Source organism: Hyla sarda, chromosome 12, assembly GCF_029499605.1.
Source record: "Hyla sarda isolate aHylSar1 chromosome 12, aHylSar1.hap1, whole genome shotgun sequence".
In the NCBI taxonomy this organism is placed as follows: Eukaryota; Metazoa; Chordata; class Amphibia; order Anura; family Hylidae; genus Hyla; species Hyla sarda.
Window position 1 is genome coordinate 23965958 of NC_079200.1, and position 22348 is coordinate 23988305.

Genomic DNA, 22348 nt, shown 5'->3' on the forward strand with positions numbered 1-22348 from the left:
TACAGCAGATCCAAACAAATCCACAGCAAGTTACAGCAAATCCAAACAAATCCACAGCAACTTACAGAAGATCCAAACAAATCCACAGCAAGTTACAGCAAATCCAAACAAATCCACAGCAACTTACAGCAAATCCAAACAAATCCACAGCAAGTTACAGCAAATCCAAACAAATCCACAGCAAGTTACAGCAAATCCAAACAAATCCACAGCAAATTACAGCATACTGCATCCTGAAATATAGTAACACATAGGACTTGGAGATCATAGTAGGTTGTATAGAGGAATGATGGGGAACCAGGGAAGTGTCTCAAGACTGGGGAGAAAACTAATGTGGTTTTTTAATTCATATTTACTTTACCTGCTAGGAGGACGTGTCTGCTTATTGTGGGCACCTACCTAAGGGGAAACCTACTGTACCTACCTACTGGGCAACATACCTACCTAATGGAAGAAACTACCTACTTAATGGGGGCATCAACCTACTTACTGGAGGGACCTACCTAATGAGGGACACAACATACCTACTTTAGGCACCTATCTATAGGGGACACCTATCTGATTACTGGGGGGTCATCCCTAATGGGGAAAACATTCCTATCTACTACGGGAACCTACTTAATGGGGAAAAATACCTACATAATAAAGGAACCTGTCTACCTACTAGGGGAACCTAATTATCAGTTGGGGGGGCTTACATACTTACTGGGTGGACCGTCTTACCTATTGGGGAACCTACCTACCTAACGGGGGGAAGCTACCTAGTGCGATAATTACCTATCTAATAGAGGAACCTGTCTATCTATTGAAATAACCTACCCATCAGGACCTGCCTACTTAATTTCCACACATTTGAATATTCCGGCGGGTGCTAGGACCACTTGGAAATGTGCCGTCTCATAGGCAGAAATGCATTTTTGAGCAGAAAAGAATAAACATGAACGTGAACTTCCGCCATGTGCACAGTGCTGCGGAATCCCATAGAAATCAGTGGGACAGTGCTGCAGCAGAATGTGCATGCTGAATATTCCTGTGGAATTCTGCACAGACATTCTGCCGTGTGAACATACCCTTACTGTGTGGACCTACTTACTCCGTGACCTACACTCTTACTGGGAGGCTCTCCCTTCCTACTAGGGAACCCTAACTACCGGGTGTTAGAACGTATCTAAAGGAGGGACATACCAACACACTCCCAATCCACTAACCCTCCCTACTATATATTACTATTTGGGGCACCAAGAAGGGCATTTTTTACCAATCGGGACACTATAGATTGGGCAAAAGCAGATTCTGCAGAAATTAGTTGTGGATGGGAGAAATCTCTATGATATGTCTGGGCTGCATGGAAAGAAATGGAGAGAGAACGACTCCAAGAAGAAGCCACTTGTGAGTCACCGGATGTAATGTATTAAAATTACTTATATGGACTACAGAGCATGTGCAGATCTGCTATGGATCAATTTATGGGCACTGCATTGAGAGAATATTGACCTGTATATAGTGTGTTTTATTTAGTAACAATATGGTGGTACTGAATTATCTAGTCACTGTAGTGGTAAAATGTGGTCCTGGTGTAATCCAATGGCTTTCCAGTCATGCTGGGAGTTGTAATGGTATAGATGAAACAAAGATACAATGCAGCACTCACCGGTCCAATTAAGACTTCTTTTAAGGGTGCGTTCCCACCTGGCGTATACGCAGCATATTTCATGCTGCGCAAAATTTACGGCAGCAGTGGGAAATATGCTGCGTATTCCTCACTCACTATACACACAGGGCTTTCCGACGGCAGCCCTATGTGTGTAGTGAGTTTTGGAGGCGGAGCCGCGCATCAGTAACACCGACACACGGCCCCGCCTCCTAAACTCACTGGAAATCGGAGTCAGAGCGGCAAGTACCGCAATGTATCTTTGTTTCACCACAGATGGTCAGTTACAGGATCCTTGTGCACACCCGTGCATGGTCTAAGTTGTAAGTTGAAAACATTTGCCTTTGAAGTGCCGGACACTTATCTCCTATTGTGCTGTCACGCTAGGAGTTGTAGTTTGGCAACATCTGGAGGTCCACTATTTGTAGACCACTGATCTAAAAGCTACAACAGGCCTGCAACAGGCTGCAAGGAGAAGGTTGCCCTCTTCACCTCCAGCTCAATGTTTAAACTTGGGAGCTCCTGTAGCCGCACCTGTCTTCTTGGGGAATCCAGTGCTCCCTACCTATAATGGGGATCCTTTCACCCTGCGAGACTTCAAGGAGAAGATACAGAGTCTCTTTGTTTTCTATTCTTTTACCCCTAACCAGCAGGTGCAGTTACTCATGGGACAGCTACAGGGATCTGCATTGGAAGAGGTCCTCACCTGGCCAGCTGCCGACAAGGCCACAGTGAAGCAGATTTTTGAGGGACTCTACCAAGTGTTCGAGTCTCACTCCCCATCTGAGGTACGTCTACGCTTGTACGAGAGACGTCAGAAACCAGGTGAGACCCTTCGGGCCTATGCTGTAGCATTGCAAAACACATTAGAAACTGTGCAGAAGTTAGACGTCATCACACCCGAGCAGGGTAACAAGGTGCTTATGGACAGATTTATAGACAGGGCACAAAATAAATGGGACAAGGCCCAAGGGTCAAGAGACACTTCCACCCAGAAAACCTGCTCCCCATCCTGCCAATCCACCTCATTACCCCCCTGTTTGGCCACCAGGGACTCAGAGACCTTTCTGCAATCATTGCAATACAGCCGGACATTGGAAAAGTCAGTGTTGGGCTTTTAACAGGAATCCCCTGAGGTCAAGGACCGCCCCTTAGGAGCATCATCACTAGGTCCAGAGGTACCCTGCACCAGATCAGGACTTTCCATGTACATTGCCCCATGCCCTTATGTGAAGGTTATTGTGGAAGGGGTACAGTTAGAAGCCCTCAATGACACTGGGTCCCAGGTATCCACTATTTCTAAAGATGTATTTTATAGATATTGGGGACCTGAGTATTCGTGTGAACCAGATTATGTGGATTTTCCAGTGATGGCAGGGAACGGGAAACCAGTGCCCAGGCATGGGTACTGGGAGTCTACCATACAAGTGGGAGAGTATGTCCTCCGAGGACAAGGTGTCATTATCACAAATGTTGTTGATAAAGGGGCAGCAAAGTTCATCCTAGGAATTAACATTATGAGGCACTGTTTTGAGGAGATTGTAGGGTCCCTCACATGTCACACTTAGGCCGGCGAGCTGTGCAACACCATCTGAAGACTCTGCAGGCTGAACAGAAGTTCGTCAACCGCCAAGGGGAGATCTGCCGAGTGAGGATTCAGGACATACGGTCTGTGACCCTCCAGCCACAGACGGAGACAATCATCTGGTGCCGTGCCTGACCAAGGGTGAAGAACCAAGATTAGCAGGCCTTGCTGGAGCCAATTCAACTGGAAGACTATCCTTTGGTCCGTGCAGCGAGGAGCCTAGTTACAGTATCTAATGGAAGGGTCCCGGTACGAGTAGTCAACTTGTCGGATGTCACCACCAAGCTACCGAAGTATACCCCTGTCGCTCAGCTATATCATCTTGGGCCTAAGGATGTACTGACTAAGCCACAAGTAGCTCGACAGCGGACCGCTCAGACTACCCACGGAGCTGGTAACTCCCCACTCATGTTGGACTCAGTTGCAGATAGGGGATGAGAACACCCCAAGTAATCAAGTTGGCGGAGTCATTCAAGTGGCCAAACAAGGCCTTAAGGAGGCCTTAAGCAAGCACCCCACCAATTTTGGCCGGACCACGATGATCCAACATCGGATCCTAACAGGTGATAGTCCTCCAATCAAGGAAAGACATCACCCAGTGGCCCCTGGTATGTACCAGACGGGTGAAAAAAATGTTGACCGAGATGAAGGAGGCTGACGTCATCCGGGAGAGCCAAAGTCCTTGGGCCTCTCCCTTGGTCCTAGTCAAGAAGAAAGATGGGACCATTCGCTTCCTTGTGGATTACCGGAAGCTGAATAACGTCACCCACAAAGATGCCTACCCTCTGCCTCGGATTGAAGAATCCCTGACTGCCCTAGGATCCGCTGCCTACTTCTCTACTCTAGACTTGACCAGTGGATACTGGCAAGTGCCGATGGCAGGATCATGAGAAAACAGCGTTTGTGACACCGATGGGGCTCTTCAAATTCAAAAGTATGCCCTTTGGGCTATGCAACGCCCAGGCCACCTTTCAACGCCTAATGGAACGATGCCTAGGACACCTTAATTTCCAGATTGTGTTACTATATCTGGACGATGTCATCGTCTACTCCAGGACTTACCAGGAACATCTGGACCACTTGAAGGAGGTGTTTCAAATCCTAATCCAACATGGACTGAAGATCAAGCCCTCTAAGTGCCATCAACTGAAGCCACGAGTTCATTATCTTGGTCCTGTGGTCAGCGTAGAAGGTGTCCAGCCTCTCCCAGAAAAAGTGAGTGTTGTCAAGGATTGGCCTACCCCACGCATAGTGCGGGACATCAGAAGCTTCCTGTGATTCGCTGGCTACTACCGGCACTTCATCCCTCACTTTGCCCAAATTGCTGGACCCCTTACATCCCTTCTCCGGGGTACTGGGAAGGAGAATTATAACGGAAGACTCCCGATCCAGTGGGGTGAAGAACAGGAAACGGTGTTCTGGGCTTTGAAGTACCTACTCACCGAGCCGCCTACCCTGACGTATCCTGACTATGGCCAGCCCTTCAGGTTGTACACCGATGCCAGCTTCGAAGGCCGAGGCACTGTTCTGTCCCAGGTGCAAGACGGTAAAGAAAGGGTGATAGCCTATGCCAGCAGACACCTGCGAGGGGCAGAGAAGAACGACTCCAATTACAGTTCCTTCAAGCTGTAGCTCCTAGCTTTGGTCTGGGCCGTGACTGAAAAGTTTAAGGACTGTGTACACCAACAATAACCCGTTGGCTCATTTGAACACTGCAAAATTGGGAGCCATTGAGCAGCGTTGGGCCTCCAGACTTGCCAACTACAACTTCAACAGTAAATACCGCAGTGGCAAATCTAACGTGAACGCTGATGTGCTATCCCATATGGCCCCTGGCGAAGAGCCACCTCTTGAGGACTAGTGGGAAGACGTGGAGATGCCCCCATTCTATCAGAGGTTCGTAAGTCAGAATGTCTTGACTACACAGGAAGACGTGAACCTGGATCTACAAAGATTCCTGAGGACCTCAATACATGGAAGACTCTACAGGACGAAAGTCGAGTCATGGGGGATCTGTTGGACTACCTACTCCTGAAAAAGGTACCAACCCGTCTATGCCGGTCAAAATGGGACTATGAATTGAAGAGGTTGTGGCGCCAAAGAAACCGACTGTTTATCCACAAAGGACTGCTGTACAGGAACTCGTTGGATCCAGTCTCTGGTGAACGACTCCATCAGATCCTGATCCCTAGAAGAGATGCTGCCATGGTCCTAAATGCCTATCATGATCAGTCAGGACACTTTGGGATTCACAAAACCGAAGCCACTATCCGACAGAGGTTCTATTGGGTAGGGATGCGAGGAGACATTGAAAAGTGGTGCAGTGAATGTACAGTCTGCAACGTCACCAAGAATCTCCGCAAGAATGCGAGAGCACCCCTTCATCCCATCCAAACTGAAATCAGCTGTCTGGGTACACCTACGCCCTTACCATGGCAGACCACTATTCCAAGTGGGTAGTGATAGTGCCTGTCAAGACCTCACGGCAAAGACGGCTGCGCAGATGTTCTATTCCAACTGGGTCCAGCCCCTGGGATGTCCGGAGTCGGTCCTCACGGACCGGGGAACAGCTTTCGAAGCTCAACTGTTTCAGGAGTTGTGCCAGTTCCATGACAGCAAGAAGCTCCAGACTACAGCCTACCATCCCAAGGGGAATGGCTTGTGTGAATGTATCAACCAGGTCTTCATACACATGCTGCGAGCAGCATCTGTATCCAAAGTATGAAGAGTGGAACCGGCTCTTGCCTGAACTGTTGGAGATATACAACAACACCATCCACTGCTCCACAGGGTACACTCCCTTCTTTCTAATGATGGGAAGGCATGGGCAACTTCCCAAGGACCGAGCCTTTGGGTTACAAGTACCCTTCAACAACTCTAAACAAGCCTCGCAAGACTGGGTCTCTGAACATCAAAGGAGAATTCAGGAAACTAAGGAGATTGTTGGGAAGAAAATGGGCGGGGCCCAAGAATGTCAGCAAAGAGACTACAACCGCCACGTCTACTAAGTTGTTACAACCGCCACATCTACTAAGCTGTTACAACTGGGAGACAGGGTTTGGCTAAGGAAGTTCCCCAGAACACACAAGTTGGATTCCATCTGGGAGACGGAACCTTATACCATAACTGCCGTGCCATACCTGGACTCAGATGTTTACGAGTTCGAGAGGACTGAATTTGAGCCGCAGGTGGTTCATCGGAACAGAATCAAATTGTGCATCAGAGAGGGCCTGCCAGAATCTCTTCCTCCTGCTCCCACAGCTGCTAGACCTGTGAGGGAATATGTCCCAGGAGAAGGGATCCATCCATGGATGGACATTCCGATGTTCTCATCTGACCAGCCTGCGGTGTTCTGTGCAATGCCCTATCCAGTTCCAGCACAGCCGTCCCTGGTTTCCTCACCTGCTGTGAGCCTGTCTCCCTTGGCAACTCCAGTAAGGCCAGAACCAATCTTACCAATCCCTATGGGTTCCCTCAGTCCAGAGTTGAGTACAACTCCTGCCTCCAGCCCTCAAGCTGGTCCCTCTGGGACTTAAGTCTGACAGAAGAGAATACTCCTGAAACCCAAGAGGTGGTGTTGCATTGGTCTCAAAGGTCGACCCAAGGAAATATTCCCATCAGATATCAAGACTGACTTTATTCATTCATTACAGTGTACACATAGTACATAAACTTCACTAGTATACTTTCATAGAATCCAGTACACATAACTTAAAAAAAAAAAAATATATATATGTATATATATATTTATCTCACAAAAACAAAAAACTTAAGCCTTAGGGACTGTAACATGCTCTACCTCAGTCCGTACCACTGTTATGCATTAATGTCATGCACTAACATGTTCTTTTGTCTTTTACGTGTTCAGGATGCTCTTCCTGGCCAGAAGGTATTCCAAATCCATAGTTCTAGGGGTAAGTGTGTAGCACCGATAGACCCTAGCAGCTAAGGCATTGGGCAGAAAGCCTCAGGCAACCCAATCCACAACCAGTGTATAACTCTAGAAAATAATAGGTGGTATAATAATGTGTGGTATAATATCTAAGGTATGTCAAAATGAAAAAAAAAATGAAAGGGAAATTTATTACGGTATGTAGAAACATCAAAGTCATTATACATACTTCTAGTCATGTATTAGTCTATTTGTCAGTCAAGAAAAAAAAATCAAATGTCAGTCAAATGTTACTTGTTATTAAATTTCATGCATAGTCAATAGGTGCATAATAAAGTAAAGTAAAATGGAAATACCAAAAGGGATGTATAGATAAATTCATACCATCCTGGTTGTGATCCAATCCCCAACAATCCTGTTTGTATGTTAATTTTAGAGCCTGTATGGACGTTTCTTACATGCACAGAGACGCTATATACAGTATTTTTCTGCACTTATTCATCAACAGCCTGAATATGGACATTTGTATTAATGCTCAGGACTGCATCCAGCCCTATGACCATTCCGTCCCTCTACCTTAGGGGACATACGTCGAGGACGACTTATATCAAGTAAGGGGGTTTGTGGTGTCCTGGTACAGGACTTTGTCCTGTCCCTTGTCTAAAGTCCCCTCAGCTAGAGTCCCTCCATTCATATAGGGCACTCCTGCAGGGCTTGCCATTGGTAGCCTCATGTAAAGTGTGTTTATATTTATTTAATGTATAGAGAATATATGTACAGGACCTTTGTGGTCACATGATATACAGTTGTGGTGTACTGTTGTGCACGGACCTTGGAGGTCATGTGATGTCCCAGAATTCACTGGGTTCATAACTTACAGGTTTGATGACCAATGAGCTTTGTCCAGCCCCTTTTTATATAAAGGGCTGTAGCCACTAAATTCTCTCTCTTAGTTCCGGATTATCAAGAAAGCACAAAGCAGAAATCTCAATTCATCTAGGCCCAAAGCCTAAGAACCTGCAGCCACTAAATCGTGAATTACAAAGCTCAATCTATCAAATCCTGTGTGACTACTACCAGCTAAAATATTATAATGAGTAGCACAGTAGCCTGCATCAAAGCTCATTGCTTCAAAGTCCCAGCAAAACCTGTGAGGAACTTGTATCCCGGTTTACTCTTGAAAAGACTGTTATGTTAAAGACTGTTTCATAAATTCCGCGAGTAAAGTTTCTTCAGTTTTTTCCTCAAATCTGCTGTGGACATTCCGTTATTTTCCCTGCCGTTTGTGGGAAAGTTGGCAGTAGGAACATTACTATTGAGGAAACCGTACCCTGGTGTCACGACATTCAAGGGTTTATACCACCAGACCCTACACTACCACTTCAACACCCCAGTCACCGTTACTCTCCTGGTTCACCACATACTCTTTAAGTGCAGCACCTGAGAGAAGATCTACAATTGGTTAGAAACTTGACAAGCAGCATTCTTGGTGAAAGGAACCTTCCGAACAAGCTGCATTCTGAGGAAAGATAAACTTTCCTATTGTCCAGCGTGGCAGATGTCTGAGGAATATCCTGATCTCTATAGTGATTTGCTGGGTCTTGTGTGAAGATGTCACAATGACAGCGACAAGGTGACAATCTCCGGACTCTTATCACAAGATCAGTAAGTACCATTCTTTTTAAGGTGTTGCTCTAGAGAGTCCCTAGGAGTGCAAAATGTACAGACTGCCAGGTTATATTTAATCTAAGTACACAACAGCCGTGAACATGTCTAGCCCAGCCCTTATCATGGGGATGACAGCGTGGAAATGTTTTTACTATACAACGGGCCGTGACAGTGCTGAAGAACTGTAACATAAGTGGTTGATTTACTATTGTTATTTTAGACATACAGATTGTAACAAGGGATCTATGACGGCTTATAGAAAAATATCCCCTTAAAGGGGTTGTGCGTTGCCCTGCCTTTCGGAGCTCCGCTCGCAGCGTCCGGAAGTTCATTACTCCGAACGCTGTGTGCGGGCTTCCATGTTCGCGGCCGCCCCCTCGTGACGTCACGCCCGGCCCCTCAACCAAAGTCTATGTGACAGAGGTCGCGCCCCCTTCCCATAGACTTTGGTTGAGGGTGCGGGCGGGACGTCACGAGGGGGCGGCCACGAACACGGAAGCCCGCACACAGCGTTCGGAGTAATGACGCTGCAAGCGGAGCTCGGAAAGGCAGGGCAGCGCACAACCCCTTTAAGGACGCAGGGTTTTTCCTTTTTTCCTCATCACCTTATAAAAATCATAACGCTTTCAATTTTGCACCTAAAATTCCATATGATGGCTTATTTTTGCACCACCAATTCTACTTTGCAGTGACATTAGTCATTTTACCAAAATGTCCACGGGGAAGCGGGAAAAAAAAATCATTGTTCGACAAAATTGAAGAAAAAACGCCATTTTGTAACTTTTGGGGACTTCTGTTTCTACGCAATGCATTTTTCCGTAAGAATGACACCTTTTCTTTATTCTGTAGCTCCATACGGTTACAAGGATACCCTACTTATATAGGTTTGATTTTGTCGTACTTCTAAAAAAAATCATATAACTTTTTTATTTTTCCGCGTATGGGCCGGTGTGAGGGCTCATTTATTGCGCCATGATCTTAAGTTTTTATGTTTATCATTTTTATATTGATCAGACTTTTTATCGCTTTTTATTAATTTTTTCATGATTTAAAAACTGACCAAAAATACGCTGTTTTGGATTTGAAATTTTTCTGTGCATACGTCATTGACCGTGCGGTTTAATTAACAATATATTTTTTATAGTTCGGACATTTTTGCACGCGGCGATACCGCATATGTTTATTTTTATTTACATAGTTTTTTTTGTATGGGAAAAGGGGGGGGGGGTTCTTACTTTTATTAGGGAAGGGGTTAAATGATCTTTATTAACTTTTTTTTTCACCCTTTTCTTTATTGCAGTAATATAGCCCCACTGGTGGCTATTACGCTGCACATACCGATCTCATACACAGATCATTGCCACAGCAAAGATCAGGGTTATCGGCGGTCGATTACTCAAGCCTGGATTTCAGGCTTAGAGCAATCAATCGCGGATCGGACGTGACGGAGGCAGGTAAGGGGACCTCCGCTCGCATTCCAGCTGATCGGAACATTGCGATTTCACCACGATGGTCCCGATCAGCCAGACTGAGCTGCCGGGAAGCTTTCACTTTCCTTTTAGACGTGGCGATCAACTTTGAATGCCGCATCTAAAGGGTTAATAGTGCGCGGCACAGCGATTGGTGCCACACACTATTAGCCCAGGGTCCCGGCTGTCATAAGCTGCCGAGACCAACCCAGTATGACACGGGGGTCACAGTGTGACCCCGCGTTATATACCGGGACCGGGGCGCAGGGCGTACAGGTATGCCCTGCGTCCTTAAGAGGATATAGAAGACTTATCAATAAACTAGAATCATTGAGCTTGGACTCCCATATTGTTGAGTGGATTAGGCAGTGGCTGAGTGACAGACAACAGAGGGTTGTAGTCAATGGAGAATATTCAGAACAAGGTCTTGTCACCAGTGGGGACCTCAGGGATCTGTACTGGGACCCAATTTGTTTCTTATCTTCATCAGTAATATTACAGAAGGTCTCGATGGTGTTGGTCTTTTTCCGGATGAAACAAAGATATGTAACAGGGTTGATGTTCCTGGAGGGATCCGCCAAATTAAAAAGGATTAAGGTAAACTAAAAGATTGGTCAGAACTCTGGACACTGCAATTTAATGTGGATAAGTGCAAAATAATGCACCTGGGACGTAAAAACCCTCGGGCAGAATATAGATTATTTGACACAGCCCTGACATTAGTATCTGAGGAGAGGGATTTAGGAGTAATTATTTCAGAAGACTTAAAGGTAGGAAGACAATGTAATAGAGCAGCAGGAAACTCTAGCAGAATGCTTGGATATGTAGGGAGAGGTATAAGCAGTAGAAAGAGAGAAGTGCTCATGGGTGTATAAAGAGAGGTATAAGCAGTAGAAAGAGAGAAGTGCTCATGGGTGTATAGGGAGAGGTATAAGCAGTAGAAAGAGAGTAGTGCTCATGTGTGTATAGGGAGGAGTTCTCATGCCGCTGTACAGAACACTGGTGAGACCTCACTTGGAGTATTGTGCGCAGTACTGGAGGCTGTATCTCCAGAAGGATATAGATACTCTAGAGAGAGTTCAGAGAAGATACTAAACTAGTACATGGATTGCAGGATAAAACTTACCAGGAAAGGTGAAAGGACCTTAAAGGGGTACTCCACTAGAAAAAAAAAATCTTTTTTTTTTTTTTTTTTAATTAACTGGTGCCAGAAAGTTAAACAGATTTGTAAATTACGTCTGTTTAAAAATCGTAATCCTTCCAGTACTTATCAGCTGCTGTAGGCTACAGAGAAAGTTCTTTTCTTTTTGAATTTCCTTTCTGTCTGACCACAGTGCTCTCTGCTGACACTTCTGTCCATTTTAGGAACTGTCCAGAGTAGGAGCAAAGCCCCATAGCAAACCTCTCCTGCTCCAGAGGTGTCAGCAGAGAGCACTGTGGTCAGACAGAAAGGAAATTCAAAAAGAAATGAACTTCCTCTGTAGTATACAGCAGCTGAGAAGTACTGGAAGGATTAAGATTTTTTTAATAGAAATCATTTACAAATCTGTTTAACTTTCTGGCACCAGTTGATTTAAAAAAAAAAATGTTTTTCATCGGAGTACCCCTTTAAACTGCAGACTCAGTGCATAATATTATTACTGGTGTTTGTAAGTCTTAAAACAGTGACTGGTTCCTCCCAAGACAAACAAAACGTATGAAGAAATCGAAGTTCATGTGTTTGCTTACGTACTGACTCCCTGTTTATCTTTAAGCCTGTGCGGCCAGCTCCATAACATAAGGACGATGCAGGATCTTATTGAAGCGAAACTCCCGGCCCAGAAGACCCAACCAAGGTACTACGATAAGTCCTCTCTCTATATCTTATATCTTTACTAGGGTCGCCACCTTTCCTGCAAAAAAATACCGGCCGAGCTAATTTGCATAATTAATTATATATGCGTGACATCACAGGATACACATAAACGGGGGAAATTTTGTCCTATTCTGACCCCTTTAACTTTTTTATTTCTCCTTCTACAAACCTGTATGAGGCTCATTTTTTGCGCCCTGATCTGTAGTTTTAAAAAGGACCATTTTTGCTTTGATGTGGATTTTTTTATTGCTTTTTTTTTTTTTTTTAATTAAATTCGGGAGTTGCAGTTAGTTACTAACTACCACTCCCAGCATGCCCTGATACAGCCCGTGGCTCAGCAGCTGCCCCAAACGGAAACTACAAATCCCAGCATGTTGGACTATATATATAGTAGTATATCGTATAGGTCAGTGTTTCCCAACCAGGGGTGCCTCCAGCTCTTGCAAAACTACAACTCCCAGCATGCCCTGATACAGCCCGTGGCTCAGCAGCTGCCCCAAACGGAAACTACAAATCCCAGCATGTTGGACTATATATAGTAGTATATAGTATAGGTCAGTGTTTCCCAACCAGGGGTGCCTCCAGCTCTTGCAAAACTACAACTCCCAGCATGCCCTGATACAGCCCGTGGCTCAGCAGCTGCCCCAAACGGAAACTACAAATCCCAGCATGTTGGACTATATATAGTAGTATATAGTATAGGTCAGTGTTTCCCAACCAGGGGTGCCCACAGCTGTTGCAAAACTACAACTCCCAGGATGCCCGGACAGCCAAAGGCTGTCCGGGCATCCTGGGAGTTGTAGTTTTGCAACAGCTGGAGGCACCCCTGGTTGGAAAACACTGACCTATACTATATACTACTTTACAGTCGAACACGCTGGGAGTTGTAGTTTTGCAACAGCTGGAGGCACTCTGGTTGGGAAACACTGGTATAGTATATGGTGCAACATTCCAGGAGTTGGAGGATTGGTTGGATAAATACCGGCCATTGCATTGCCGGTATTTTTAATATAAAAATACCGACCGGGTGGCCAAAATACCGGCCAGGTGGCAACTCTAACCTTTACTCATCCAGCACCAGACGCTGAATTCCTCACTGAGCTCAGTGTGTGGCCATCAGGTTCAATGTGATGGCATAGATAAGACATGAAGGAGACTTGGGGGTAGGGACTTTGCTTAAAGGGGGTACTCCAGTGGAAACATTATTATTATTATTTAAATGAACTGGTGCCAGAAAGTTAAACAGATTTGTAAATCACTTCTATTAAAAAATCTTTACCCTTCCAGTACTTATTAGCAGCTGTATGCTATAGAGGAAATTCTTTTCTTTTTGAATTTCTTATTTGTCTTGTCCACAGTGCTCTCTGCTGACACCTCTGTCCATGTCAGGAACTGTCCAGAGCAGCATAGGTTTGCTATGGGGATTTTCTCCTGCTCTGGACAGTTCCTGATACGGGCATCAGGTGTCAGCAGAGAGCACTGACAAGACAAAAAAGAAATTCAAAAAGAAAAGAATTTCCTCTGTAGCATACAGCTGCTAAAAAGTACTGGAAGGGTAAATATTTTTTAATAGAAGTGATTTACAAATCTGTTTAACTTTCTGGCACCAGTTGATTTTTATTTTTATGTTTTCCACCGGAGTACCCCTTTAAGGACCACTGTAAAGAAGAATAAAGACCCCTATGTGAAGTTGCCTGTATAATTTTACTAGAGCGTGTGTTTGTTTGTTTTTTAAAGGGGTATTCTAGGCAAAAACTTTTTTTTTATATATCAACTGGCTCCGGAAAGTTAAACAGATTTGTAATTTACTTCTATTAAAAAATCTTAATCCTTCCAATAGTTATTAGCTACTGAAGTTTTCTGTCTAACTGCTCAATGATGATGTCACGTCCCGGGAGCTGTGCATGATGGGAGAATATCCCTTGCATGATGGGAAAATATCCCCATAGGAGCTGGACAGCTCCCGGGATGTGAGTCATCAGAAAGCAGTTAGACAGAAAACAGCAACTCAACTTCAGAAGCTAATAACTATTGGAAGGATTAAGATTTTTTAATAGAAGTAATTTACAAATCTGCTTAACTTTCCGGAGCCAGTTGATATATAAAAAAAAGTTTTTGCCTGGAATACCCCTTTAAGTTCAGATTTTTTTTTTCTCTTTTTTTTTTTTTTCTCTTTTTTTTTTAAGTAGCATGTAAGAGATGGCTGAGTTTACAGAAATCTATTTAGAGACAAAACCTCAAGGAGGCAGCCGGCATTATGGGAGATAAATGATTAAGTAACTGTCCTAAGGGGAATTCATCTAAAAGATTTACATTTAAAAGCAGCGTCTGATAGAGCTGATATATCGATGTCATTCCATTGGATCTGAAAGCGAATTACACGATGGATTAATTTGTCTTCAATTATTTTATAATCTATGGATTAAGGATCCTGTAAACCCATAAGCCATTGTATGATATATTCCGGTGAAGTCATTAGAAGTCAAGTGTATGGAAGTTGTCTGTATAGCAAACAATCAGGCAACGTAAAACAAACACTGATGGTACCTGTAAACATAATTAAAGGTGAGCGTAGAACTTACATTAATATTGGCTAAATCCGGTGATTTTGGAGGGACTGGGTGACATCATAATTTACAGTGGTCCCTCAACATACGATGGTAATCCTTTCCAAATGGACCATCGTATGTTGAAACCATCGTATGTTGAGGAATCCGTGCAATGTAAAGTATAGGACAGTGGTCTACAACCTGCGGACCTACAGATGTTGCAAAACTACAACTCCCAGCATGCCCGGACAGCCGTTGGCAATGCTGGGAGTTTTAGTTTTGCAACATCTGGAGGTCCGCAGGTTGAAGACCATTGGTATTGGAGGTTATACTCACCTGTCCCCGCCGCTCCGGACCATCACCGCTGCCCTGGATGTCTCCTTCCATCGACTTCGTCGCGTCCCCGGGGTGTCCCCGACGCTCCGGTAAGGCCTCTGCTTCCCTGGCATCCTCGCTCTCCGTCGCCGCCATCATGTCGCTACGCACGCCGCTCCTATTGGATGACGGGACGGTGTGCGCATCGACGTGATGACGATGAGGGAGAACGCCGACGATGCAGGGGATCCCGCCGAGGACAGGTAAGTGATCGTCAGCGGATCACACAAGGCACCGTAAACGGCTATCCGGTGGCAGCTGAAACAGTCTGCGCTGCCGGATAGCCGTTTATGCGATGGCCCCGACATACAAAAGCAACGTATGTTGATGCTGCCTCTGAGAGGCCATCGTATGTTGAAATGATTGTATGTTGGGGCCATCGTAGGTCGGGGGGGGTCACTGTATATGAAGCTGTTAAAGGGATACTCCGCTGCTCAGTGTTTGGAACAAACTGTTCCGAACGCTGGAGCCGACGGCGGGAGCTCGAGACGTCATAGCTACTTGTCACTTCAAGTCTATGGGAGCCCAAAGGATAGGGGATAAGATGTCTGATCAGGGGGTCCCGCCGCTGGGGACCCCCGCCATCTCCCTGCTGCACCTGGTGTTCGTTTAGAGTGTCGGGTGCAGTGCCAGAGGCTCGTGACATCACGACCACGCCCCCTCCCATAGACTTTCATGTAGGGGGCATGGCCATGATGTCACGAATCTCCTCCCCATATCGCCAGCCATCCGGCATGGAGCAAAGTTTGCTCCATGCACCAGATGTTTGGGGTGCCGCAGCCGAGATCGCGGGGGTCCCCACGATCAGACATCTTATCCCCTATCCTTTGGATGGTTCTGATGGTTCCTTCTAATGCTCATATATTAGTTGTTCTATGCAACATCATAATCCTCTTTTACCATTGGGAAATGTCAGACCCCTGTTGTACCGGTTACACCAGTAGTGCAGAAGTGTCTGACTGACCACAACTGTCTAAGAAGACATCTCATCGTGTATGGTCTCCTTTCCTACGTGACTTTTTAACCTAAAAGATTACCATACCGGTTACCATCCACATCAGTAAGCATCAGGGGCTTGTTAAAGGCATTATCCAGGAATCGAAAAACAGAGCGGTTTTTTTTTTTTCAAAAACCACTCCCCGTCCGTCTCCAGGTTGGGTGTGGTTCTGCCACTCAGTTCCATTGAAGTGAATGGAGCCACTTCAATTACTTATTGACTGCTGAATACTACAGAGGAAATTCTTTTCTTTTTGGAACACAGAGCTCTCTGCTGACATCACGAGCACAGTGCTCTCTGCTGACATCTCTGTCCATTTTAGGAACTGTCCAGAGCAGCATATGTTTGCTATGGGGATTTTCTCCTACTCTGGACAGTTCTTAAAATGGACAGAGATGTCAGCAGAGAGCACTGTGCACGTGATGTCAGCAGAGAGTTCTGTGTTCCAAAAAGAAAAGAATTTCCTCTGTAGTATTAAGCAGCTAATAAGTACTGGAAGGAGTGAGATTTTTTAATAGAAGTAATTTACAAATCTGTTTAACTTTCTGGCACCAGTTGATATAAAAAAAATAAGTTTTCCACTGTAATACCCCTTTAAGGACCTCATACACTTTAGTCAAAAGTTAGCGAAACCTGGTGACTTTGGCAGGACTGGCTGGTTGTCTAGACCTATGGATTCTAAACTGTGGACCTTGAGGGGTTGCAAAAACTACAACTCCCAGCATGCCCAGACAGCCAACGGCTGTCTGGGCATGCAAGGAGTTGTTGTTTTGCAGCCTCTGCAGGTCCACAGTTTGGAGGCTGCTGGTCTAGATTGTAAGGCAACTTTTAACTTTGACAAAAGAGGGAAAAAAAGAGGAGTCTGGCAGCAGCTTACCCCTCCAACCTCCATTGAGAACACATGACCATTCAGCAGTGGCGTTGCTAGGGTTGGTGTCACCCGGTGCGGTAGAAAATGGTGTCACCCCCATACCTACCCCCCCCCCCCCTTCAGTAAGTTTTTAGCCTGTTGTGACAGACACCACTGTTGTAGCGCATTATGAGAAATTCCAGTATAATAATCAGATATACCAGTTGCCACAGAATGGGAAAGTGTTAAAGAAGTTTTCACCATTGAAATATACAGCTCCCAGAATTACTTAAAGGGGTACTCCACTGGAAAACATTTACTTTTATATCAACTGGTGCCAGAAAGTTAAACAGATTTTTAAATTACTTCTATTTAAAATCTTAATACTTACAGTACTTATAAGCTGGTGTATGCTCCACAGGAAGCTGTGTAGTTCTTTCCAGTCTGACCACAGTGCTATTTGCTGACACCTCTGTCCATGTCAGGAACTGTCCAGAGCAGGATAGGTTTGCTATGGGGATTTGCTCCTACTATGGACAGTTCTTGACATGGACAGAGGTGTCAGCATAGAGCACTGTGGTCAGACAGAAAATAAATTAAAAAGGAAAATAACTTACTGTGAATCGCTTATACAGCAGCTAATAAGTACTGGAAGGATTAAGATTTTTAAATAGAAGTAATTTACAAATCTGTTTAACTTTGTAGCACCAGCTGATTAAAAAAAATGTTTTCCAGTAGAGTACCCCTTTGAGCAGTGGTGAGGTTATGCTGGGAGTTGTAGTTTCACTGACCTAACTGTAGAACTGACAAGTGACTACAGCTCTGATGTAGAGAGGAGAATGTACAATGGTATCAGTGACTACAGGTGACGTCTTCTCTATAGTGAGGAGAATACACAATGATATCAGTCACTACAGGTGACGTCTTCTCTATAGTGAGGAGAATACACAATGATATCAGTGACTACAGGTGACGTCTTCTCTATAATGAGGAGAATACACAATGATATCAGTGATTACAGGTGACGTCTTCTCTATAGTGAGGAGAATGTACAATGATATCAGTGACTACAGGTGACGTCTTCTCTATAGTCTTCCCTTATCTAATTCAGATGGTACATACCGCCAGGACTTGTTCCAGCTAAAACTTCTGTCTGTAGAATGTGACGCCCAGACGTCTCCTCACTATGTCAGCGCATTCTCATCCTCTATATGAAAACAATTATTATTATAAACCTGAGAGACACTGTATCTTCTAAATATAATACTACTATACACTATACTCTTTGATTATAAACCTTCCATACACTGTACCCTCTGAATATAATACTACCACACACTGTACATTCTGAATATAATACCAACACATACTGTACCCTCTGAATATAAATCTGCCACATACTGTGCCCCTGAATATAATACCGCCACACACTGTACCCACTGAATATAATACTACCACATACTGCGCCCTCTGAATATAAATCTGCCACATACTGTACCCTCTGAATATAAATCTGCCACATACTGTACCCCTGAATATAAATCTGCCACATACTGTACCCCTGAATATAAATCTGCCACATACTGTACCCCCTGAATATAAATCTGCCACATACTGTACCCCCGGAATATAAATCTGCCACATACTGTACCCTCTGAATATAAATCTGCCACATACTGTACCTCTGAATATAAATCTGCCACATACTGTACCTCTGAATATAAATCTGTCACATACTGTACCTCTGAATATAAATCTGTCACATACTGTACCCCTGAATATAAATTTGCCACATACTGTACCCCTGAATATAATACCGCCACATACTGTACCCTCTGAATATAATACTACCACCCACTGCGCCTTCTGAATATAATAATTAGAGATGAGCAAACTACAGTAAATTCAACTCGTCACAAACTTCTCTGCTCGGCAGTTGATAACTTTTCCTGCATAAATTAGTTCAGCTTTCAGGTGCTCCCGTGGGCTGGAAAAGGTGGATACAGTCCTAGGAGACTCTTTCCCAGGACTGTATCCACCTTTTCCAGCCCACCGGAGCACCTGAAGGCTGAACTAATTTACGCAGGATAAGTCATCAACTGCCGAGCCGAGAAGTTTGTGACGAATCGAATTTACTGTAAGTTCGCTCATCTCTAATAATACTACCACAAACTGCGCCCTCTGAATATAATACTACCACAAACTGCATCCTCTGAATATAATACTACCACAAACTGCGCCCTCTGAATATAACGTTGCCATACAGTGCACCCTCTGAATATAATACCACAACCGCAGTAACACCCCTCAACATCCGTTAGCTGATGCTATTACGACGGGAGGGGGGTATTGGTGGTGTTGCTAGTGGATGATGGGGGTGCTACTACTCGGGGGGTGTTGCTGGAGGATGATGAGGGTGCTACTAGCCATCCCCCCTGGCAGTATCATCCATCGGCAGGATCATCCTCCTGGCAGGAGCACCGCCATCATCCACCATCAGGATCTGCTGATGGAGGTGCTGCTGGGGGGGGGGGGGGGGGGGGGGGTGTTGCTAGTGGATGATGAGGGTGCTACTGCCAGGGGGGGAGCATTAGGTAGGCAGCAGTTCCCCCACATTAGGTAGGTCGCAGTTTCCCCACATTAGGTAGCATCTATTCCCCACATTAGGCAGCATAGATTCCCCACATTAGGTAGGTCGCAGTTTCCCCACATTAGGTAGCATCTACTCCCCACATTAGGTAGCATAGATTCCCCACATTTGGTACCAGTTCCCCCACATTAGGTAGGTACCAGTTACCCCACATTAGGTAGCAATTTCCCCACATTAGGTAGCACAGATTCCCCACATAAGGTAGCATAGACTCCCCACACTTGGTAGTAGTTTCCCCACATTAGGCCGCAGGTTCCCCACAATGGGTCAAAGTCTCCCCACAATAGATCGCTCGTTATACCCCCCCCCCCCCCCCCACACACACACACACACAACACAGAGAGACACACACACAAACACACACACACACACACAGTCAGAGAGACACACACTCACAGACACACAGAGTCTCACACACACAAACATAGATAGAGACAGACACACACACACTCACCCATCCAGCGCAGCGCTCCTTCTCACCGGGCGCCGTGCGAGTGACGTAACTGACGTCCTCCTGCGCGGCCATACGGTGTGACGTCAAGCCGGCGCAGACGTGGGAGCGGAGGCCGGGCACAATGCTGGAGAAGGTGAGGGGGGTGTGATGAGATGATGGACGGGCGCACAGTGCAGGAGAAAGAGGGGGGTTGCTGATGGACGGGCACACACAGCGCGGGGGGGGGGGGTTGTGCTGACGGAGGCCGGTCGGGCACAGATGGGGGAGGTGGTGTCTGTGTAGCTGGGGGGGGGGGGGGGGGGGTGCGGCTACGGAGCGTCTTGGTGTCACCCCATTAGGTTGGTGTCACCCGGTGCGGGCCGCACCCCCCGCACCCGGGTCGCAACGCCACTGCCATTCAGCCATGTCTAATGTTCATGTGTATGGGGAGATTGCAAGAGGCAGTTGTTGGCTGTCAGCTATTCAAGGTATAAGACCACCAATTTGGCATTAATCCGATAACAAAGTTCCCCCTCCTGGGGTGTCAAGGGATCAGATGTAATCTGAGCTGGAACTTGGCAGTAAAGGTTTGAATTCTCTGCAGCGCCACAGCTAGGGTCGCCACCTGGCCGGTATTTATCCAACCAATCCTCTCAAACTCTCAGAATGTTGCACCATATACTATACCAGTGTTTCCTAACCAGAGTGCCTCCAGCTGTTGCAAAACTACCACTCCCAGCATGCCCGAACAGCCAACGGCTGTCCGGGCATGCTGGGAGTGGTAGTTTTGCAACAGCTGGAGGCACCCCTGGTATGGAAACACTGATCTATACTATATACTACTATATAGTCCAGCATGTTGGGAGTGGTAGTTTTGCAACAGCTGGAGGCACCCCTGGTTGGGAAACACTGACCTATACTATATACTACTATATAGTTCAGCATGTTGGGAGTTGTAGTTTTGCAACATCTGGAGGCACCCTTGGTATGGAAACACTGACCTGTGCCATATACTACTATATAGTCCAACATGCTGGGAGTTGTAGTTTTCGTTTGGGACAGCTGCTAAGCCACAGGCTGTATCAGGGCATGCTGGGAGTTGTAGTTAGTAACTAACGGCAACTCCGGAATTTAGTAAACAAAAAGCGATCAAAAAGTCCCATCAAAGCAAAAATTATACTGTTAAAAACTACAGATCGTGGCGCAAAAAAATGAGCCTCATAAAGGCCCCGTATAAGGGGAAATAAAAAAGTTATAGGGGTCAGAATAAGACAAAATTTCCTCCCGCATATGTGTATCCTGTGATGTCACGCATATATAATGAATTATGCAAATTAGTAGAGATGAGCGAACTTACAGTAAATTCGATTCGTCACGAATTTCTCGGCTCGGCAGTTGATGACTTTTCCTGCATAAATTAGTTCAGCTTTCAGGTGCTTCGGTGGGCTGGAAAAGGTGGATACAGTCCTAGGAAAGAGTCTCCTAGGATTGTATCCATCTTTTCCAGCCCACGGGAGCACCGGAAAGCTGAACTAATTTACACAGGAAAAGTCATCAACTGCCGAGCCGAGAAGTTAGTGACGAATCCGTCCAGAGCAGCATATGTTTGCTATGGGGATTTTCTCCTGCTCTGGACAGTTCCTAAAATGGACAGCAGAGGTCAGCAGAGAGAACAGTGGTCTTGACAGAAGAGAAATCCAAAAAAGAAAAGCATTTCCTTTGTAGTATACAGCCGCTAATAAGTACTGGAAGGATTAAGATTTTTTTTTAAAATAAAAGTCATTTACAAATCTGTTTAACTTTCTGGCACCAGGTGATTAAAAAAAAAAAAGGTTTCCACCGGAGTACCCCTTTAACCTACGATATCTTCCTATAAATAATGCTCAGGATTTTCTAAATTTCAGCTTCGAAGAGGTTGTCATCATGTCAACGGAGAATGGCTTCCCATCATGTGATCAAAAAGAGACAATGAGACAACTCAATGAGAGACTTGCTGAGTTCATGAAGCATTGTCATCTCCTGGAACAATCTAACATCGCATTAAACATGAAAATTCAAGAGCGTTTAAGAAAAGGTGAACCACAACTACCAGCCTGGGATGAGAAGGAAAAAGAGAGCCATGATCTCCTCCGCTCAGTGAGTGTTACATGGATCTGGTCATATTAATATACTCACGGGTGTATTTTTTATATACGCGTGTTTGCAGCTGTTTTTTCGCCTTCAATAAAAAATTTTAAAAAGGCCAAATATATGCGCATAAAAAATATGCGCCCTATCTCTCAGCTACAATTGATAACTAGTGTTAGTGAATATCGCAAATTCGCAAATTCACGAATATTGCGAATATATTCGCTATATATTCGAAATTGCAAAT

General features: G+C 45.2%; 1 protein-coding gene and 1 long non-coding RNA gene across 2 annotated transcripts in view; one reads left to right on the top strand and one right to left on the bottom strand.

Annotated features, from left to right (window-relative positions):
• LOC130296948 (uncharacterized) overlaps positions 1 to 20131 on the bottom strand; it is a 68310-nt gene extending 48179 nt beyond the window's left edge. The window contains exons 1-2 of the long non-coding RNA XR_008849345.1: positions 19996 to 20131; positions 18014 to 18098 (exon numbers count right to left, since the gene is read on the bottom strand). This is a non-coding gene — a long non-coding RNA (uncharacterized LOC130296948). The remainder of the gene's footprint in view (positions 1 to 18013; positions 18099 to 19995) is intronic.
• The window catches only part of KRT222 (keratin 222), a 43118-nt gene continuing 40821 nt past the window's right edge, over positions 20052 to 22348 (top strand). The window contains exons 1-2 of the mRNA XM_056549013.1: positions 20052 to 20128; positions 21879 to 22110. Coding sequence (XP_056404988.1) covers positions 21898 to 22110 — 213 coding nt within the window. The 5' untranslated portion in view covers positions 20052 to 20128; positions 21879 to 21897. The remainder of the gene's footprint in view (positions 20129 to 21878; positions 22111 to 22348) is intronic.